The sequence below is a fragment of the Silene latifolia genome, chromosome 10 (genome assembly GCF_048544455.1).
Source record: "Silene latifolia isolate original U9 population chromosome 10, ASM4854445v1, whole genome shotgun sequence".
Lineage (NCBI taxonomy): Eukaryota > Viridiplantae > Streptophyta > Magnoliopsida > Caryophyllales > Caryophyllaceae > Silene > Silene latifolia.
Window position 1 is genome coordinate 7,549,624 of NC_133535.1, and position 21,647 is coordinate 7,571,270.

The 21,647-nt window shown below is 36.1% G+C and overlaps 3 protein-coding genes and 1 long non-coding RNA gene across 11 annotated transcripts; 3 read left to right on the plus strand and 1 right to left on the minus strand.

The window, feature by feature from the left end:
- The first annotated feature begins 445 nt into the window (after positions 1-445).
- Positions 446-4,678, plus strand: LOC141604926 (WAT1-related protein At3g30340-like). Of its 3 annotated transcripts, none has more exons than XM_074423497.1 (7): positions 1,900-2,032; positions 2,382-2,539; positions 2,949-3,011; positions 3,173-3,289; positions 3,456-3,849; positions 3,977-4,128; positions 4,328-4,678. In XM_074423497.1, the coding sequence occupies exons 3-7, from the start codon at positions 2,980-2,982 to the stop codon at positions 4,509-4,511; spliced, it is 879 nt and encodes a 292-aa protein (XP_074279598.1). In that variant the 5' UTR covers positions 1,900-2,032; positions 2,382-2,539; positions 2,949-2,979; the 3' UTR covers positions 4,512-4,678. The 3 variants fall into 3 exon arrangements, with proteins under 3 accessions (XP_074279597.1, XP_074279598.1, XP_074279600.1); XM_074423499.1 differs by having other exon boundaries at positions 2,427-2,539; XM_074423496.1 differs by having other exon boundaries at positions 446-2,539.
- Positions 4,679-9,156: 4,478 nt separating this feature from the next.
- On the plus strand, positions 9,157-11,609 carry LOC141604920 (uncharacterized). Its single transcript, XM_074423484.1, has 3 exons — positions 9,157-9,292; positions 9,385-9,951; positions 10,172-11,609. The coding sequence occupies exons 1-3, from the start codon at positions 9,254-9,256 to the stop codon at positions 11,183-11,185; spliced, it is 1,620 nt and encodes a 539-aa protein (XP_074279585.1). The 5' UTR covers positions 9,157-9,253; the 3' UTR covers positions 11,186-11,609.
- Positions 11,610-11,866: 257 nt separating this feature from the next.
- Positions 11,867-13,600, minus strand: LOC141607055 (uncharacterized). Its single transcript, XR_012526877.1, has 3 exons — positions 13,487-13,600; positions 13,312-13,373; positions 11,867-12,013 (listed from the first exon to the last, which is right to left on the minus strand). It is a non-coding gene; the product is annotated as an uncharacterized LOC141607055 (long non-coding RNA).
- Positions 13,601-13,868: 268 nt separating this feature from the next.
- LOC141604928 (WAT1-related protein At3g30340-like) lies at positions 13,869-19,813 on the plus strand. 6 transcript variants are annotated; one of them, XM_074423502.1, is made up of 9 exons: positions 13,869-14,285; positions 16,117-16,209; positions 16,310-16,411; positions 16,771-17,218; positions 17,300-17,362; positions 17,496-17,612; positions 17,767-18,160; positions 18,809-18,960; positions 19,458-19,813. In XM_074423502.1, the coding sequence occupies exons 4-9, from the start codon at positions 17,034-17,036 to the stop codon at positions 19,606-19,608; spliced, it is 1,062 nt and encodes a 353-aa protein (XP_074279603.1). In that variant the 5' UTR covers positions 13,869-14,285; positions 16,117-16,209; positions 16,310-16,411; positions 16,771-17,033; the 3' UTR covers positions 19,609-19,813. The 6 variants fall into 6 exon arrangements, with proteins under 6 accessions (XP_074279603.1, XP_074279605.1, XP_074279606.1 ...); XM_074423504.1 differs by lacking the exon at positions 16,771-17,218 and having other exon boundaries at positions 13,871-14,285; positions 16,109-16,209; XM_074423505.1 differs by lacking the exon at positions 16,771-17,218 and having other exon boundaries at positions 13,871-14,285.
- The last annotated feature ends 1,834 nt before the right edge of the window (positions 19,814-21,647 follow it).

Here is a 21,647-nt window from a genome sequence, read left to right on the forward strand (position 1 = left end):
TATAAGGATTTTAAGCAAGCTTTTAAGACATCAAGTAGAAAACTCGTCCAATATCTTAAAAGCCCGCCTCGTCTTTCTGAGGACTATCTTACCAAGGTTTGTTGGGATGAAAGCATTTCTAGGCCAGTGGCATTTAGACACACAGTTGCAGTAAACAGAAGTGGCATTAATACATTTGTATGTAACTTTGGGAGGGGTTTTGAATTCCTGTTGTTTTAATTTGGTATGTTAGTGGCTTTCAGTGACAGTGTCAAATGCAGTTATGGGAGTGTGATTCACATTTCTAATTGGTGTGCATCTGAATAGTGAATAGTAGCATTAGCTAACTTGGTAGAAACCTTACAAGTTACCTTGAATTTCCTGAATTTATATGATACTCACTCCGTCGCAATCATTTGTTTACCTTTTTTATCCTCGGCGAGGGATCCTAATCAAGGGTAAACAGATAGTCGCCCTAGGATTACTTTTATAGGACAAGAGTGCTTGATATAGCCTTTTAGAGTTCTAGTGGTGTCTGGACCCGTTATCACTAAGAACTCGGAGATGGCTTTACACACAACTTTATTGTTCCAATTTGTACCTCCTAGGAGAACTTGAGAGAATATCAAGGAATTCTGTCAAGATGGTCCGGAATGTGTCTCCGGCATGACTAGTCTTCAAAACCGTCTTTACGGCAAAATTAGGGTGTTTGTGGCAGAAGGAGATGGGATTACCAAAATTAACTCATACTCACCTAGGTATTATGGTATATGAGAATAATGAGTGATAAGTGCCAAATTTAGCAAACTAGCAGACTAGTGCTATTTGACCTGTTGCCACTAGAACTTGAAGGTGACTTAACACACCACTTTGTTGTTTATATTGGATCAACTATGATTATGTGTATCCCCTAGGGGACTTTTTGAGAAACTTTCCAAGCAATTGTGCCAGGGTTACTCAAGGAAGGTGTCTCAAGCATGACTAGTAACCTTCAACAGTTAGCTTTGTCGGACTATCTCGGGCGGCTGTGTTTAAATGAGATAATGTCAAAATCAAGTCATAGTCTTTGTAGGACGACATTTATGGCACGTTTGTGGTCTCTTCTAGCTGTCTAAACATTTAACACATGCTTTCTGTAGCAAGTGCAATTCTAGGAGTTTTACGCGCTTCCCTACTTCCTGCACTGAAAGCATCCCAATCACTGTAAATCATTCATTTAGTAGAGAGCACTGAGCATCCAATCAGCAAGATGGACTCTTTATTTTTCCCCGAGTACCCATACACATTTGACATTCGTCTTAGGGTGAAAGTATGTTCTTTTTTAGTGAATCCGATCCTGTAGGTTGTAGCCGCGTCCAAATAACGGCCCTCATAAATATTTCATCACCTTGATTAGTTATTTCACTTCCATATTATGCTGCATAAGTTGTAACTCCCTTATTTAAGTGGAGAAAAAGGTTCTTAAAGACAACAAAATCAATAAAAGTATTCAATGATTTGTTCCAGAAGCCCCCACTAAAGACACTTTGAAACAATTATTTATCATGTATGTTTACAAAAGAATTATTATTTTAATTAAATATCCTCATCTTCTTGCTTATTCCTCTCCATGCAATGGTTAAAATCTTGTGTTTCTGTCTTTGTGTTTGTGCAATATGCTTAACGTTCATACGGAAAAAGAGCCTGTAACTTCCTCGAAGTTAAAGAGTGCGTAAATATTTATTCTTGCTTGAGTAATATTCCTCTCCATGCAATGGTTAAAATCTTGTGCGTATCTGTCTTTATGTTTGTGCAATATGCTTAATTTTCATACGGAAAAAGAGCAGTAACTTCCCGGGAAGTTAAAGAGTGCGTAAATATTTATTCTTGCTTGAGTAAAATGTATGATTGCTCTGGTTTCGAATTGTTACTCCATTTTAGACATGACAGATTATTCTTGCTTGGCTTATTGTGCCTACGGGTGCTGCTCATTCTCTTATCTTTTCAAGAATATGATTCCAAGCAAAAAGAAGGGCATGCCTTGTTTTGCATCACGTTCTAATTTCCCAATTCGGTAAGTATAAAGTTTAAGATCAACAGTGATGACTGAACTTTCTAGGAGATGTAGCTTATACTCCGTCTCTCACTGTCTCACCCTTTGTCTGTCACTATTTTCTGTTTGTTTTTATATACATAAAACGTGCTTTCAAGCGCTTGCATTAATCATTGATAAGTCGTAAGCAATTACATCATGGATTTGATATGGATATGTGTTTTTTGTTGGTCTGTTCTATGAGACTGATAGTTTGACATTGATGCCTCATTAACTGATACAGATTATATATGTAGGCCTTCAGCATTTTGGAACTGATAATGAGATTAATCCTTTTTTTATAATGTATTTTTATAATCATTGCGCTCAGGAAAAGGCAGGTTTACAGTAATGTTATGTGATCAACTTGTAACAGAGGACTATGACGGAGGCGTGTGAGTTGTGACATCAAGTTCTGTGGAAGAATCAACCAGAAAGTAGTTGAAAGAGAAGTGAATATGTGTTCAGCCAAAATTCTTGCTTAAAAAAGTAAGTAAGGCGACGTGGCCTTATTGTGGATGTCTAATCCTTTCTTTCTTGATCTTATATAAATGCATTTGCATTGATAATCTACTTAGCATTGTTCTTTAGAAAAATACATACACTAAAGAATAAAGGACAAAGTCTTAACCCTGTCAAATGGTATCAGGATGTCAGAAATGGAAGCCTGTTATAGTAATTCTGGTTGTTTACTTTGTTATGGCTGTATTAAACATCTTATTTAAGAAAGTTCTTAATGAGGGAAAGAGTCAGTTAGTCTTAGTCACATACCGTTTGATCATTGGTGCAATTTTCTTGATGCCAATTGCCTACTTTAGTGAAAGGTAATTGTGTGCTTATTTGCTTGCGATAAGTTCATGTCATGAGGCATTCAGTTCATGTCATTTCTGTGTTGCAGGAAAAGCAGCTCCAAGCTCACATTACAAATCATGTTCTACCTTTTCTTCAGTGCCTTACTTGGGTAAGATACGCTCATTCATGTTGACGTACTTTACTCTAAGTCGGCATGACACTTGGGTACTTCATTTTAAGCCGATAAGTTGAAAAAATAGAAGAATTATTTATTTCTTGTAGCTACTGTTATGTTTGAAGATCATTTGAAATGCCATGATATGTTTTCAGGGCATCGCTTACTCAGTACTTATTTCTTGTCGGGATGCAGTACACATCTGCTGCGTATTCAACTGCCTTCTCCAACCTGACTCCTGTGTTCACTTTCCTTCTTGCTTTACCACTTAGGTGATTATTTTTTGTTTGTTTCCTGTATCTAATAACCCATTATTCTTAAGCTCTGGAATATGATGAAATAAAGCAATTTGCCTAACTAAACTGTTTAGTTTCTGTTTCTTAATACTGATCAAAAAGTAGCCGTAGACGTCAATTTAACAGCATTGTGCTTTTTCAGGCATGAAAATGTCAACTTGAAAAGCAAAAGTGGGATTGCTAAAGTCTCAGGCTCACTCATCTGTCTAGGTGGAGTTTTACTGCTGATATTCTACAGAGGTTTTCCAGTGAACCATACACACCATGGGAATAACCCAAATATGTCTGCTGGAGTTGACAGACCGCAAAATTGGATTCTCGGGTCACTTTTCCTGGTGCTAAGCATATTATGTTGGGCTGCATGGTTTCTTTTGCAAGCAAGAATTGGCAAGAAATATCCATACAAATACACAACCACAGCTTTGATGTCTGCTCTTGGCGCTGTTCAATCCGCTATTCTTTGTTTTGCCATCGACAGAGATCTCGGCTCGTGGATTCTCAGAGGGAAGCTGCAGATTCTTACTGTATTATCTGCTGTGAGTATAAATTTCACTCCTTTAATTTCCATATTATCTGCACAATTTAGGGAAGGAGAATTCGGACCTGGGGCCGAACTTAATTTGATATAAGGTCAATTGTTAATAATGATGGTGTTAACTGCAGGGAATTTTTGGATCAGGACTTTGTTATGTCGGGATATCATGGTGTGTTGAACAAAGGGGCCCTGTCTTCACTGCAGCATTCATCCCTTTCATACAAATTTTTGTAATGATAATGGATTTAACCTTCTTTCATGAACAAATTTATTTTGGAAGGTTCGTCACTTTCACTTTTTCTTCGTCAATGTTTTTTGTATAATGTCATCCTACTTTAGGACACGGCGAAATCTAGAATTTCTAAACGAACTCTTACCCAACATGATTTACTCGATAATTAAGAAGAGAGTACCACATCTATTACTCTGTATTACTATCGCGACATTATTATAATATTTCCTTGGATTTTTTTTTCCAGTGTTATAGGATCCATCTTGGTTGTTTGCGGTTTATATATTCTCTTATGGGGTAAAAGCAATGGAGCGGAAGTGAGCACGAATAAGGCACCTGATGTTATAGAATGCAATGGAATTCCTGCAACTACTATTGTGGCCACAGCTGATGTTACTCAAGCCTCTTCCGACTCAAGATGTAATTGTTAGTTTGTTTTGATGTATAGAAGCATCTTCAATGGTCAAGCTAATTTAATTTGTAATAGCTAAGCTTTGTCGCATCGTTTTTAAAGCTACAACAATTTCAAGTTACAATTTACTACAATGTTTTAATCTCCACGAACTTCAATAATAATTGAGTTACTATTGCAAGCAAATTCCCAAGACAAATCATTGAAAATGCTCTAAGCACCACTTTTTCCGACAAATAGTTACTCCCTCCGTCCCAGCGAGAAGTTATCTATTTCCATTTCCGATTGACACTAGCACACAAATTTGTTTGGTCCTCAGATTATTACTCCTGAATCCTGATTATGAATTAACACTTAAAAATAAACAGATTATTTTTGCTACCATAAATACATAAATCGTACAAAAAATTATAAAAATATACGACAATCACAACAATACCAATGTAAGGCACGATAACTTATTGTAAACTCGCCTTACATTAAGTCAATGTAGCTTATTTTAGGTTTATAAAGACGATTAGTATACATATGGAAGCCTCTAGGGTTCAAGATTTATATTATGGGCCATGTTTTATGCCGAGTATTTATGGACCAATTTTAGTTTACATGGATTTATATAGAGGTGGTAATTGGGTTAGTCGTGTTGGGTTTGGTTCGGGTCGGATCGGATCGGATCATATTGGGTTAGTCTATTGGTCGAGTCGAGCCAAAATGATTACTTTATCGCATTAATTCAATTTTTGACCATTATTTAGCTTTAATTACTTTACTATTAGGTCAAACGTATCAATCTGTCAATCACTTTCATTTTGATCAATATTATGATTATAATTGTCGGATCATCAATTTAGTAGGGTCTATCTCGGACCGCGTCAATATCAGGTCGGTCGGGCTCAGATTCGGGCCATGCCATTTACGGTTTAGGTCAAATCAGTTTCGATTAGCAAAATTCTCGGGTTTGTTGAGTTGGGTCAAACTCGTCAACTCTAAATTTAGTTTTTTTATATAATTACCTATTTCTAGATTTATACTATGTAGAAAGCTAGAAATAGGTATATATAAAAACTAAATTTAATAATATACGAGTATAAAAACTAAATTTAAATGTAAAACATATTTAAAATTAATATTTAATTATATTTAATATTTACATTAATTATATCGAGTCATTGGTATAATTAAATAATTTTTTTTTTAATAATTATTTTATTAGCTAAAGAAAATGACGGTTGATCTTCACTAACTACTATTTTACCCAAACCCGAAATAACCGAACCCGCAACCCGCCCGTTTAACCCGTTTGACAGGTCTATTAACTAGTAACTAGACAGAATTACTTGGGACTATGTCGGTAATCTCCCAACTTGAGAGACTAGTATTGGTGCCCGGCTTCGCCCGGGCTACCTCTACTTACCATTAATTATTTTTTCATTAAATAAAATTACTTAAAGTTGCATAACTCGTAAATTTATCATTAATATATTTTTCTATGACAAATCCTAAAATTACGATGAAATAAATTTTGAGACAAACTTACTACTCCCGCTATTAATATTTTACTCTTATTAATGAAACAATAGTAATAACATTTCACTACTTGCCCGTAATCATTGTTACTTTCACTACTCCCGCCGTAATTATTGTTACTGTCACTACTGTCGGCATTAATATTGATAATTTCACTACTCCCGCCGTAATTATTGTTACTTTCACTATTGCCGCATTAATATTGATTATTTCACTACTCCCGTTGTTTCTACCACTTTCACTAATCTCGCTGATAATATTGTTACTTTTACTATTCAAATGAGTATTCAAATGAGTGATTACTATCATATAACTATATCCAATGTTACTACAATTCTTTTCTTTACTGACGAAATTACTTTTACTACTTAAGCATGCAATTTTAAGAGGATTCTATATTTATATAAATATATTACATATATGCATTAAATCAACAATTGGTCTCCCTTGTGACGGGTTACCATTTGTGGCGGATATTTTGTGAGTTAAAATGGTAACAAAATGGGTTAGTGGAGAAATGGGACCACATGAATAGTGTTGCAGAGAGAAAAAAAGTGGGTACTTTGTGAGGTAAAATGGTATCCGTCACTCAAGAGTGACGGATATGTGCCGTCACAAACAAGAATTTGTGTTAAATCAAATCGAAACAATTATGCAATCAATACTATATATTAAATCCAGAAACCAAGGAACTTCAATGTAATTAAAGAAAGTTATACAAATTCATTATACTATATAGTTTTAAATCAATAGTACCGTGTGATGGACCTGATTAAGGGATCTCAATGCAAATATTATATAGTTTGGGTTAAAATTAAATTATATAGAAGTTTGATAATTTTCCTAAACATTTATAAGAGACTAAAACATGGTCAATTTCCTTAAAATAAAATAATTAATTAAGATGGTCAATTTCCTTAAAATAAAATAATTAATTAAGATGATCAATTTCCTTAAAATAAAATAATTAATTAAGATGGTCAATTTTAAGGAGACTAAAAGAAAGAAGATGCTTGGTAATTTTCCTAAATATTTATCAAAGATCAGAAGATGGCCAATTTCCTTAAAATAAAATAATTAATTAGTATAAACATGCACACTTATGGTATTAATTATTATCATCATAAAATTATATTTTAAATTTAAAATCTATGCAATTTTAATAAACTTTATAGTTTATTAGATGTATAGAGATGTTAATTATTTAACATACAAAAATATAATAAGTAAGTTATAAATAATTTAAGTTAGATTCCATAATATATAATATTGCATAATTCTTTCGATTTGATTTAATGCATATATGTAATATATTTATATAAATATATAACCCTCTTAAAATTGCATGCTTAAGTAGTAAAAGTAATTTCACAAAAAGAAAATAATTGTAGTAATATTGGATATAGTTATATGATAATCACTCATTTGAATAGTAAAAGTAACAATATTATCAGCGAGATTAGTGAAAGTGGTAACAACGGGGGTAGTGAAATAATCAATATTAATGCGACAATAGTGATAGTAACAATAATTATGGTGGAAGTAGTGAAATTATCAATATTAATGCGGCAGTAGTGACCGTAACAAGAAGTACGGCGGGAGTAGTGAAAGTAACAATGATTACGGGCAAGTAGTGAAATGTTATTACTATTGTTTCATTAATAAGAGTAAAATATTAATAGCGGGAGTAATGAATTTGTCTCAAAATTTATTTCATTGTAATTTTAGGATATGTTATAGGAAAATATATTAATGATAAATTTATGGTTTATGCAACCTTAAGTAATTTTATTTAATTAAAAAAAAAATTTAATGGTAAGTAGAGGTAGCCCGGGCGAAGCCGGGCACTAATACTAGTATTATATATTATGGAATCTAACTTGAATTATTTATAACCTACTTATATTATATTTTTGTATGTTAAATAATTAACATCTCTATACATCTAATAAACTATAAAGTTTAATAAAATTGCATAGATTTTAAATTTAGTGGAGTATATAATTTTATGATGATAATAATTAACACCATAAGTGTGCATGTTTATACTAATTAATTATTTTATATTAAGGAAATTGACCATCTTCTAGTCTTCTATATTAGGAAAATTACCAAGCATCTTCTCTCTTTTAGTCTCCTTGAAATTGACCATCTTAATTAATTATTTTATTTTAAGGAAATTGACCATCTTAATTAATTATTTTATTTTAAGGACATGTTTTAGTCTCTTACAAATGTTTAGGAAAATTACCAAGCTTCTATATAATTTAATTTTAACCCAAACTTAATAATATTTGCATTGAGATCCCTTAATCTGGTCCATCACACGGTGTTAGTGATTTAAAACTATATAGTATAATTAATTTGTATAACTTTCTTTAATTACATGGAAGTCCTTGGTTTCTGGATTTAATATATAGTATTGATTTAATTTTAACTCAAACTTAATAATATTTGCATTGAGATCTCTTAATCTGGTCCATCACACGGTGTTATTGATTTAAAATTATATAGTATAATTAATTTGTATAATTTTTTTTAATTACATAGAAGTCCCTTGATTTCTGGATTTAATATATAGTATTGATTGATTGATTACCGACATTGTCTTTCTATCTCCTTTTTCATCACTTACCTCACATCACACAAACCATGCGCATGAAGTTACGGAGGAGAAAAGTTTATTTGATTTGCTCAACTACTGTATACGGATTATCAACTATAAATTAAAGTTTACTCTTGTTCCTTTGATTACAAATCAATTCAAGCTATTATGGGTTTTAAGCGGGTATGGGCGGGCCTGTCAGGTCAGTGAGCGGGTCGTGCTATATTTTACCCGAGGACAGGTTGGGCCAGGACTGACCCATTTCTAATAGGAATATTTATAATAGTTGGGCCTCAACTTGGTTGAGATGGTTCATCTATCATGGTATCAGAACCAGTGTTTCGGTCACAGGTCAAATTCTGACAACCTCAAAAACTCGAACTGGAAACCTAGCACACGGTACGGGGGAGCTGGTGCACAACTAACCACTCTTCAAGCCCGACGAACATTTGAGTAAGGGAGCGTAATAGGAATATTTATAATAGTTGGGCCTCAACCATCACCTTAAGGTTTTGGTTGAGACGGTAGTCAATAGTGGATATGGTTTGAACAAGTTTTTGGTATAAAAGAAGGGAGAATGTGCAGGTGGTTGGTTAATGAGTAGATAGATAAAGTTTGCAAAAATAGCCATGTCTATGCTTCTTATACCACCACCCTTCTTACATCCCGTAAGACACCTCACTCTCTCTCTCTCTATTCTCTCTCTCGTCTCTCCTTATGTGTTTGAAATTTGAATAATGTTCTTTTTTTTTTAATATAGATTTTGGGTTCCAAGCTTTGTAGACCCTGTTTAAGTATTCGCAGTAATGCTGCTAATAAAGAAAATCAACAAGAATGGGCACCTGAATTGAATATGTATCACCCAACTCAAATGCCGAAACTTGAAAAATTATCTCCATTAGTTACGGCTCTAAAAGAATCAGCAAAACAAAATGCTGCAACTTTTCATTTCCCTGGCCACAATAGAGGTCGAGCAGCTCCATTGTCATTCACTCAACTTATCGGTCACACCTCTTTTCTTCATGACTTACCCGAGCTACCGGAGCTTGACAATCTATTTGCCCCACAAGGCCCCATTTTAGAAGCACAAAAACAAGCAGCAGACCTATTTGGGGCATCAGAAACCTGGTTTCTTGTTGGAGGCACCACTTGTGGAATCCAAGCAGCTATTATGGGTACCTGCAACCCTGGAGATATCCTCATTATCCCGCGCAATTCCCACTTATCAGCTATATCCGCAATGGTCTTATGTGGTGTCGTACCAAAGTATATATTTCCTCAATATGACACTCATTGGGACATTCCTACTTCTGTCACACCTTGTGAGGCAAGTATCACCGAATGACTTTACTTAGCTACACAAATTCTTGTTTCAGACCGACATTTTTCGTCTTATTTTCCAGACGGGCATATGTGACCATTTTATAGTTAAATGTAACCACAATGGTATAGGCAGTGTTACAGCTTATTATAACTGGTTTTTCAATAGTGGTCACATTTAACTGTAAAATGGTTACTATTCACTCTAATTTTTGTTCTGATTACAGGTGGAGAGGGCAATAAAGGAATTGGAATTAGAAGGGCGAAGGCCGGCTGCAGTTTTCATCACATCGCCTACTTATCATGGTATGTGCAGCAACTTGAGGGAGATATCCCGGGAATGTCAGTTGCATGGAATTCCTTTGATTGTGGATGAGGCACATGGAGCACATTTTGGGTTTCATCCAGAACTTCCCATATCGGCCCTCGAGCAGGGAGCTAATTTGGTTGTTCAGTCAACTCACAAAGTGTTGTGTTCTCTTACTCAATCATCAATGCTCCATTTGTCTGGAAAACTTGTTGATAGGGAAAGAATATGTCGATGTCTTCAAACTCTCCAGAGCACTAGTCCAAGTTACCTGCTTTTGGCATCGCTAGATGCTGCTACCGCCCAGTTGAGGGAGAACCCGTCATCTCTTTTCCACAAACCAATTTACTTAGCCACAAAAGCTAAAAATACAATCAAACAATTACCTGGAATCTCAGTCCTTAACGTTCCCGTCTTCTTTGGGTCTCCTCCCAGACTTGATCCCTTACGAGTTACTATTGGTGTTAGTGAACTTGGTCTCAGTGGGTTTGCAGCTGATGAGATTTTATACAATGATCATAAGATTGTGTCTGAGCTCATTGGATCAAATTCCGTCACATATGCATTTACTCCAGGAACTTGTGAAGAGCATGTCTCTAGGCTATTGATAGGGTTCAGAAATCTGTCATCATGTTTGTTCCAAAAACAGGACATGGAGCAAACTAATTATAGCCTGTTGACAGAAATCGACATGCAACTGACTCCACGGGAGGCGTTCTTTGCAAAGAAGAGAAAGATATCAATAGAAAAAGCAGTTGGAAAAATATGTGGAGAGCTAATATGTCCATATCCACCGGGTATACCTGTGATGATCCCCGGTGAAGTTATTACACAGAGCGCTTTAGATAACCTAATGCAATCTAAAGCCAATGGGGCTTCTATCAGTGGAGTATCTGATCCTCTTTTTTTAACGTTGCTGATATGTGATTCCTGATTACTACTTGTTTGATATTTTACCAACAGAGATTCGGATGGCTTGCTTTAAGCTTAATGATTCTTCAAGCTCTTTTTCCTCACGGGTGATATTGGAATTTCAAGCGCGATATGTCTCACATATTATATCCTTGGTATTTCACAGCTACAGATACTGGATTTTGTCCCCTGTTCAGTTTTTGCGGTGTTATATCAAGTGCTGATCGAGTTCATCTTCACAAAGGGTGAGAACACAGAAAAGAATGGTGACATATATACTGGGAAACATCGTGTTTATTAAGGGTGTTTTCAACATTGTAATTTTAACTTGGTCATTTCCAGATGAGGCCTTTTTTTGCCAACTTTGTGTAAATTTGCAAACAAGTAGAAAGAATGCGACAAAATAATACATTTCATTTGACGAGTCAACATTTTGACTTTGACTTCCGACGTGGCACTTGTATAAATTTTACGTGCCTACAACGGGTTATGGAGTGTCCAAAACTTTAAAGATAGAAATAAAAAATTAGACAGCTTGTTAGGTTTCGGACACGTATGTAACACCCTCTCATGCAAAGGTACCTTACCAAGGACTACCCTAGCATGAAAGGCTGTTACCATCTCGGTTTTCCGAGGTTAGTATATCAAAGTTACCAATTCCAAACAACCTTTATTATAAAGTATAAAGAGTTAGTGATTACATGTTTCCAACACCAAACCAAAGTATAACTATGAAAGGTCTAACAACTACAACGAATGCAAGCTAAGTCTCTTGACGGCGGAAGCTACACTCGAGTGATAACTCCCCATGACTGTCTCATAGCTAAACATTTGCATTACCTGTCACAATCTGCTCACCATCCCCGAATGGATCATCGCATGTTTTATAAAACAACGATGGGGTCAGTACCGTTCAATCAAGATAAGACAAACAAGTAATGTAACCGGCTGATCATCCTCCACAGTAACTGACTACACACCGAAGTGTGTAGCTTTGTCAGATTACCCATCGTAACAGGTAATCCACTCCGCCGGTGGGGGGCTGCAGCTAGACCTGGCAAAACTGGTCACTCGGGTCGGGTTCGGGTCGGGTCAGCTTGGGTCGGGTCATTTTGGGTCTGTCACATATTTCGGGCCGGGTTGGGTTGGGTCGGGTCACTTTCGGGTTTCGGGTCAATTTCGGGTGACCTATTGTCGGGTCATTTCGGGTCGGGTCATTTTCGGGTATGAGTCATTTTGAGGCAGGTTGCTTTTGAGTTAATGGCTAAGCACTTAAGTTAGTATTATTTTGATTAACAAATACCACTTTGCAAATTTAACTATTTATTAGGGACTATTGTAACCAATGAAACTTTATTTTGACATATATAATATTAATATGACTTAGTACTAATCGCTTCGGGTCATTTTGGGTCACTTCAAGTCATTTGGGACCGGGTCAATTATGAGTCGGGTCTTTTCAGGTTGGGTCACCTCGGGTCGGGTCAACATTGGGTCAGACAATGTTCGGGTCGGGTCTGGGTCGGGTCGGGTCGGGTTTCGGGTCGTATTCGGGTTAAGCAAGTTCGGGTCATTTTCGGGTCTCGGTCGACCTTTTCGGTCGGGTCATTCGGTCGACCCATTTTGCCAGGTCAAGCCGCAGCCCATCCCCACCAAGTCCAGCTCATCAACGAGCGACTATCAATCCCTGTCCCTTAATGTGCATATCCCCTCCCATGACGGGTTCCACGGAGGGCGAACTAGGGTGTGAAGCCACTCCCGCAAGTGACTCCACCACAATCACACACACCACAGCATCACAGCTGTCACAACACCACAACCGTCACAACACAACCACATCACCACCGTCACCACAACACCCATACACCAATGATCAGCAGATAACAACAATTACAAAACAAACACAATCTTAAATCAATTAACAGTAACTGAGTAGGCAAACCCTACCTTAGCAACAATCAGCAACGATGGCTCCACCACAATCACACACCACAACATCACAGCTGTCACAACACCACAACCGTCACAACACCACCACATCACCACCATCACCACAACACCCATACTCCGATGATCAGCAGATAACAACAAATACAAAACAAACACAATCTTAAATCAATTAACAGTAACTGAGTAGGCAAACCCTACCTTAGCAACAATCAGCAACGATGGAAACAATCACTAGAACGGCTCCTCTACGAAGTCCTCGCCTAAACAATAATCACATAACACAATTACACATTGCACAATCCCATTTCCCCCAAATTCATAAATAAAGCAAACCCTAGAATTAATCATCAATGACATAGGGATAAGGACTTACCGACGGAAGAATGAAAGATTGAATGCAAAAGCTACGATGACCACACACACAGAGGAGAGATTTGAGAGTGATTAGGATGTCGTACGTATGATTAGGTTTTGTAAAATGATGTTTAGAAACTGCTTTATCGAATAAATAATCCCTAAACACTCCCGCATCAAATCGCTGAAATATTACTCACCAGACCGGATACTCGGTCGAGTATAGAGTATACTCGGCCGAGTATCCTCTACTCGGTCGAGTATTCATCATACTCGGCCGAGTATTCCTCGGCAGTAGCCAAACAGACTACACATCTACACTACTCGGCCGAGTAGGCTCTACTCGGTCGAGTACTTAACCTAAGAAATCCGTAGTATTACAGCGTATTCCTGAGTAATGCACAAGTGTCGGTGTTCGACACATTGTGGGGGCACAAACACGCTATATGGTAGAAGTATCCGTATTTCCTAGCTCGAAACAATTTGCAACAAGACGCTCAAAACCGATAAACTCGATGATTCGATTATAGGGCCATGTACTCCACAGCCCACGCCACTTAGCCCATATTATATCAAACCCCGAGTTTATTTCGGTTGAAAACCCGAGTACACTTAAATGACTAAAACAAACACAAAACACCAACCGTTTGGACTTTGGAGTTTAATCCGTGGAGGTAAAAAAATGGTGATTATATTGACATCAATATATATGGCGTTTAAGGCTTTCATGGGGTTCCAAGGAAGACTGGCGTTTCACTGAATATTGGCTGCGAGTATGGCGCCAATTGGTGGTGGGTACCATCAACTTTTCCCAGCAGGTGACTTTAACTCCCTTAATACTCGTGTTTAAGACCGTCTTAAGTTCAGACGTCACTCACAAGTCACAACCGACTTTAAATAATATTAAAATTAAAATGTACTATTATCCCCGTCACTCTAAACATTCTTGAGAAATCATGTGCATAATGACGGAAAATAAAGTTTAGAGGTATACTTAGTGATAAATGACAAGCTTGATTACGCGTTCAAGTAATTATTTGACGACTAAAACTGAGTTTAATTGACGGAAAATAAAGTTTAGAGGGGTACCATGTAGAATATCCCTTCTAATTTTATGAATTAACAAATTTCTGAAGAAGATGTCTTAGTCTAGTTATTAAGACGGAGGATTGTGGATAATAGGTCCCTGGTTTGAATCCCCCACCCCTCTATTGTAATGTGATTAAGTGCGGACTTTGTTAGACCAAAAAATAAATCTGAAGAAGATTGTCTGATGGTGTTTGAGTACTATGGTGATTGATTTCCTGTTGTTTTAAATTTGGTATGGTAGTGGCTTTCAGTGGTAGTGGCTCATCTGAAGCCTTACAAGTTACCCTGAATATCCTAGAAGTTATATGATAGAATTTACCTGGGTTAATTATAATTGTTTTTTTCTGTTCTGTGCAAATGCATTAACTAAGCATGTTTACCACATTGGCTTTAATTAGGAGTAATTTTCAAGCAATTCTGCAATCTCTGGCGCGACTTATAGCCTTCAAAACCACCTTTTCGCAGCCATCTCGGGTAACTGTGTGAGAATGCAATTTGAGTATGACTTATACACACACCACTTTATCTTTTTATATTGGAGCAATTGTGTGATCTGCACACCTTATGAGTTATGTGTACCTTTTAGAAGCTTTCCTAGAATTTTCGACATGTCTTGGGTGTGACTTATATAGCCCTCAAAAGGGCTTTTTGGGACCATTTCGAGCGACTGTGTCCAAATAAGATGAGCTTGCCAAGTTGCCAAAATTTAGGGCGATTGTGGCAGAAGAAGATGAAGTTACCAAAATCAACTCATACTCATCTAGAAATACTTTTATGGTACATGAGTGCCCAAGTTAGCCGTCTAGTGCTGTATGACCTGTTGCCACTAGAACTCGACGATGACTTAACACACCACTTTGTTGTTTATATTGGATCAGTTGTGATCATGTGTGTCCCTTAGGAGGCTTTTGAGAGAGTTTCAAAGCAATTGTGCCAGGATGACTCACGGAAGGTGTCTCAGGCTGACTTATAACCTTCAAAATTAGCTTTGTGAGATCATCTCGGGCGGCTGTGTTAAAGTGAGATAGAGTCAAAATCAAGTCATAGTCACTGTAAGACGACATTTATGTCCTCGTCTAGCTGTCTGGACATTGAATACATGCTTTCAGTAGCAAATGCAATTCTAGGAGTTTTATGCACTTTACTACATGCACTGAAAGCATCCAAATCACTGGAAATCATTCATTCAGTACATTACATTCCAATCAGCAAGACGGACTCTTTATGTTTCCTCGAGTACCCATACTAGAAACTTGACATTTCGTTTTAGGGCGAAAACATGATATTTTGGCGAGTCCTGCAGGGTGTAGCCGCATCCAAATAACGGCTCTAGTTATTTCACTTCCGTTTTATGCTGCATTGCTGCATACACAAGTGGAGAAAAAGGTTCTTAAAGACAACAAAATCCATAAAAGGATTCAATGATTTGTTCCAGGTCCCCCACTAAAGATACTTTGAAACAATTATTTATCATGTAGGTTTACAAAAGAATTATTATTTTAATTAAATATCCTTATATGCTCATCTTCTTTGCTTATACCTCTCCTTGCAGACTTGCAGTGGTTAAATCTTCAGCATGTATCTGTCTATGTGTCTGTGCTACATGCTTGTCGTTCATACGGAAAAAAAGCAGTAACTTCCCGGGAAGTTAAAGTGCGTAAATATTTATTCTGGCTTGAGTAAAATGTCTGATTGATGTTTCGCAATGTTACCCCATATTAGACATGACAGATTATTCTTGCTTTGCTTATAGTGTATAAGGGTGCTGCTCATTCTGTTATCTTTTCAAGAATATGATTCCATGCAAAAAGAAGGACATGCCTTGTTTCCCATCACACTCTATTTTCCCAATTCGGTAAGTATAAAATTTAAGATCAACAGTGATGAACTTTCTCGGAAATGTAGCTTATACTCCGTCTCTCACAGTCTCGCCCTTTGTCTGTCACTGTTTTCTTTTTTCCTTTTTAAAAAACATAAAACACGATTTCAGACGCTTGCATTAATCATTCACTAGTCATAAACAATTACATAATGCTGGTTTGTTGTCTGTTCTACGAAACTGATAGTTTGACATTGAAGACCTTCCCGCATTTTGGAACTGATAATTAATAATTGTGTTTTTGAGATTAATCCTTTTTTATGATATGTATTTATGATCATAGTGCTTAGGAAAAGACGAATTTACACTAATGCTATGTGATCAATTTGTGACAGAGGACTATGACGTAGGCGTGTGAGTTGTGACATCAAAATCCTATGGAAGAATCAACCAGAAAGTAATTGAAAGAGAAGTGAATGTGTGTGTTAAGCCAAAATTCTTGCTTAAAAAAGTAAGTAAGACGACGTGGCCTTATTGTGGGTGTCTAATCCTTTCCTTTCTTGATCTTATATAAATGCATTTGCATGAACAATCTGCTTAAGCATTGTTCTTTAGACAAATACACTAAATAATAAAGGAGAAAGCCCTAACCTTTCAAATGGTATCAGGATGTCAGAAATGGAAGCCTGTTATTGTGATTCTGGCTGTTTATTTTGTGATGGCTGTATTAAACATTTTGTTTAAGAAAGTTCTTAATGAGGGAGACAGTCAGTTAGTCATCGTCACGTACCGTTTGATCATTGGTGCATTTTTTCTAATGCCCATTGCCTACTTTTGTGAAAGGTATATCTGTCCTTCTTTGCTTGCATTTCTTTTTGAAAACTCAATACAAAGCATTCAGTTGATGTCATAACTTTGTTGCAGGAAAAGCGGCTCGAAGCTCACTACACCAATCCTGTTCCACCTCTTCTTCAGTGCTTTAATGGGGTAAGGACTACTCCTGCAGTCCTGCATGTATACATGTTTTACTCTGAGTCGGTCTAACACTTGGGCTCTGATGTTGTTGTCGTAGCTTATTCTATGTTTGAAAATCATTTGAAAGGCCATGATATGTTTTCAGGGCAACACTTACTCAGTACTTATTTCTCATCGGGATCCAGTATACGTCTGCTGCGTATTCAACTGCCTTTATCAATATGACTCCTGTGTTCACTTTCCTTCTTGCTTTACCACTCAGGTGAGTTAAGGTTTTCCACCTATAGTTTGTGTTTCTTTGTTATGTTTTTTTGTGGTGGAGAATAAATGTAACTATTTGCAAGTGCTTACATTAAAAAAAAAAAAATTAAAAAAAAATACAAAAGCAAACATTTAACAGCATTGCGATTTTTCAGGCAGGAGAACGTCAACCTACGAAGCAAAAGTGGGATAGCTAAAGTCTCAGGCTCACTAATTTGTGTTGGTGGAACTTTACTGCTGATATTCTACAGAGGATTTCCACTGAACCATACGCACCATGGTAATAGCTCAAGTAATGCTGCTGAAGTTGACAGACCGCAAAATTGGATTCTTGGATCAATTTTCCTAATAATAAGCATATTTATTTGGGCTGCATGGTTTCTTTTACAAGCAAGAATTGTCAGGGAATATCCATGCAAATACAGAAGCACAACTCTGATGTCTGCTTTTGGTGCTGTTCAGTCTGCTATTCTTTGTTTCGCCATCAACAGAGATCTCGGCTTGTGGATTCTCAGAGGGAAACTGCAGATTTTTACTGTATTTTTTGCTGTAAGTATGAAGTTGACTCTTCTAATTTCCTCACTATTTAAGACACATGTTTATCAGTAGTTGCGTCTAACACGCTTTTCTTTAACGTCTAATAGGAGACGGAAAAATCTGTACAATGTCGGGAAAGTATCTTAAACTTAACCACTACAGGAAACTTCATTTAATGAATCAAGTTGATGTACTACTTGTTGACTGTGTTTGAGTCTGACTCCCTTTTCCACTATATAAACAATCAAAATTAGCTTTTTTGGACTTAAATAAAAGACCTTGTATATTTATTTAATCACTTTCATCTTTCTGCCAATAATAATGTTGTTGTTACCATATGCCTGGAAGGAATTTTCAGAAACTACCTTTTGTGGACCTTAAAGATATCATTTTCTAATACAGTTTATAAACTTTCCTGAGGTTGTAGCCATCAGTGACGGACCAGGGTGTGCGCACTGCGCACAACACTCTAAATGCGCACCCATTATGGAAAACGAAAATTAAGAAACTTTTTCATACCCATTATGTAGAAAAAATTGCTCAAAGGGAGTTAGTTACTGCTGAAAGTTTAAAACTGCATATCCGCGATGTAAATCCCGAGTCCACCACCTGTTGCAGGAGCAAGACTTTACATGTTAACAATGATGATGTTAAATGCAGGGAATATTTGGATCAGGACTTTGTTATGTTGGGATATCATGGTGTGTTGAACAAAGGGGCCCTGTCTTCACTGCAGCATTTAGCCCTTTCATACAGATTTTTGTGATGATAATGGATTTAACCTTCTTTCATGAACAAATCTATTTTGGAAGGTTTGTCACTTTCATTTGTTATTTACTGTATCAATTTTTGACAAGGCCATCCAACATTACGACATAACCTTAAGGTAATGGTTGAGGCCCAACTATTATAAATATTCCTATTACGCTCCCTCACTCAAATGTCCGTTGGGCTTGAAAAGTGGTTAGTTGTGCACCGGCTCCCCCATACCGTGTGCTGGGTTTCCACTTCGAGTTTTTGAGGAGTTTTGAGGTTGTCAGGATTTGAACCCGTGACCTTCGGTCACACTGGCTCTGATACCATGATAGATGAACCATCTCAACCAAAACCTTAAGGTAATGGTTGAGGTCCAACTATTATAAATATTCCTATTAGTTTCAAGATTGAAATTTCAGCTCGAAACCTCATATACAACGTTTCACAATAATAGTAGGATACTAGGATGGTTAATTTACTCGTTATGTAAGAAGTTTGTAGTGACTTTATTTCTATCTCGACATGTTCTAAATATTCCCTGGTTTTTTCCCAGTGTCATAGGGTCCATCGTGGTTGTTTGCGGTCTATATATTCTTCTATGGGGTAAAATCAATGGAACGGAGGCGAATAAGGCACCTGCAACTTCAATTTTGCCCACAGGAGATGCTACTCAAGCCACTTCCAACTCGAGATGTAATTGTTAGCTGGTTTTGATGTATAAGCACCTATGTTGTTAAACATAGTTACTACTTAATCGTGCGTCCTAACTCCTATACGCTAACATGTAATCGTAGGTATTCTGTAAAACGCGTCAACAATAACTTAATTACGAGACCATCGTACAAAGAGGAATCAAACTATTTACTTTTGTGGAAAACAATATTCAATAGACATGATGATGATGTGTAATTGTATAGTGAAGTCTATTCTATAGCTTATGATCTCAATTATGAAGATTTGTTGCAAGTTGAATGACTATTGGCAAGCACTATACCTCATGTCTAATGTCTTCATGTTAAAATGATTTAGTTGGCTTGATATTAAAATGTGTTAAGGTCACCTTACTTGGATAATGAGACAAGTTACTTTTATTAGCATTGCGCTTTGGTCTCGTCTATCATATTCATTACTCGTTCTAAATTTAAGACAGATTTAATGATAAAATTATCAATATTAAAAACTTATTTTCCCAATAAAATGGTATTTTGGATAAAATATTACTTGTATATCAAACATACGAGCCTTTTAAAACTTGAAATCTCATAAAATATTACTTTATACACAACGTACAAGCCTTCAAATCTTTATTATTTAACTCAATCGTCCCAAGCATTTAACTATTCCATTTTTAATGTATTAGCCATCAATTTAACCTTTGGTATAAAAAGTACTTGCAAATTTATCCTTTTCTCATTCAACAAGAAGTAATAGTTCTTGTAATTAACAGTACGATGTGAAATGATTTTTGTATATTAAAACATTTATTTTGTTCGAGTATTTAACCAATAAAAGGATCGTCTTACAATGTAAGACAAAGCTTATTTTATAATCTTTGTACAACAATAGTTATAAATAGTCTCATCTTCTCTTTTAAGTTTTTGTAGAAATTAGCTTTGCCAATAATTATTAATTAGTTTTTTATAAAGCGGTTTTAACAAATGTAAAAAATGGATATAATTAACAAGAAATCATGATCCATATCAGCGAAAAAGTCGTTAGAAAAGTCATCGTAAGACCACGTGTATTATTGATTAGCCAATAACTTTTCAGGTACCAACTAATATTATGCAGATCTATCTTATTTTCAATAATAGTCTCCCTTTTGGTGAGATCTGTTGTTCCGTCCCTTCTTTCGGGGTTTTTCCATTTTTTCGTGGGATTGTTATCAATATAATAAGTTTTAATCGACGGGGAGATTATCAGATTTGTTTCGTGGATGAATACATCAAGACGGCTACACTGTTTCCCTCCATCAAGAAGGATGCAAAGACATCGATTATTCATAGATTCAAGAAATTTATGATTTTGGAGCGGCAGCGCCATTACCAGTATTTAGATAGCTATTTTGAATGTATTTTTTACGTTAGCAATCTTGATTTTCCTTTGTCTACTTGTTATCTTCATTGTAACCTACGCCTAGTTGATTATTAATGAGATGACAATTTCAAAAAAAAAAATAGATTGCTATAGTATAAGATTACATATCTATTACTCCGTATCTTAAATTATTATTCTTTCTAAATTACGAAGTAAAATTTCGATGATGTTTAACACAACCCATCAGAAAAAGTTAATTATATGTAATAAACGATTATAAATTGTTTGAATCGTCGTTGATACTTAAATCTGTTGGATGTTCATCGTAATTATCGCCTCCGTTGAACACCAGATTGGATGCTCTCTTTCATTTTCGTGGTTTATCTTGCGTTTCCTTACATTTATCCGCGAACATATAATATCTTATGATATTTACACAATTTCAATGGTCAATATAGTAGAATTGAACACGAAATGAGACTGAGGCCATGTTTGTCAAGCAGTAGAAGCAGATTCATGATAGTGGATAACGTTAACAAAATACGATTAGCAGGTTTGACTATCAAACAAATTAGCAGAATTAAAAAAGAGTGTTTGGTAATTAGCAGATTTTAGGATAATTAGAATGGTTTCATGAATATGTCCTTCTCTCAATTTGAGAGCTTTCGTTTTCTGGTTCGTTTGCAGTTTTCTAATAAGTCAGCAG

Coding starts and splice junctions, on each gene's coding strand:
- LOC141604928 (XM_074423502.1), top strand. CDS start 17,034: ATGGTATCAGGATGTCAGAAATGGAAGCCTGTTATTGTGATTCTGGCT. Junction 17,363..17,495: donor TTCTTCAGTGCTTTAATGGG/GTAAGGACTACT, acceptor ATATGTTTTCAG/GGCAACACTTACTCAGTACT. Junction 17,613..17,766: donor CTTCTTGCTTTACCACTCAG/GTGAGTTAAGGT, acceptor GCGATTTTTCAG/GCAGGAGAACGTCAACCTAC.
- LOC141604920 (XM_074423484.1), top strand. CDS start 9,254: ATGTCTATGCTTCTTATACCACCACCCTTCTTACATCCC. Junction 9,293..9,384: donor CACCACCCTTCTTACATCCC/GTAAGACACCTC, acceptor TTTTTAATATAG/ATTTTGGGTTCCAAGCTTTG. Junction 9,952..10,171: donor CTTCTGTCACACCTTGTGAG/GCAAGTATCACC, acceptor TTCTGATTACAG/GTGGAGAGGGCAATAAAGGA.
- LOC141604926 (XM_074423496.1), top strand. CDS start 2,980: ATGTTCTACCTTTTCTTCAGTGCCTTACTTGG. Junction 3,012..3,172: donor TTCTTCAGTGCCTTACTTGG/GTAAGATACGCT, acceptor ATATGTTTTCAG/GGCATCGCTTACTCAGTACT. Junction 3,290..3,455: donor CTTCTTGCTTTACCACTTAG/GTGATTATTTTT, acceptor GTGCTTTTTCAG/GCATGAAAATGTCAACTTGA.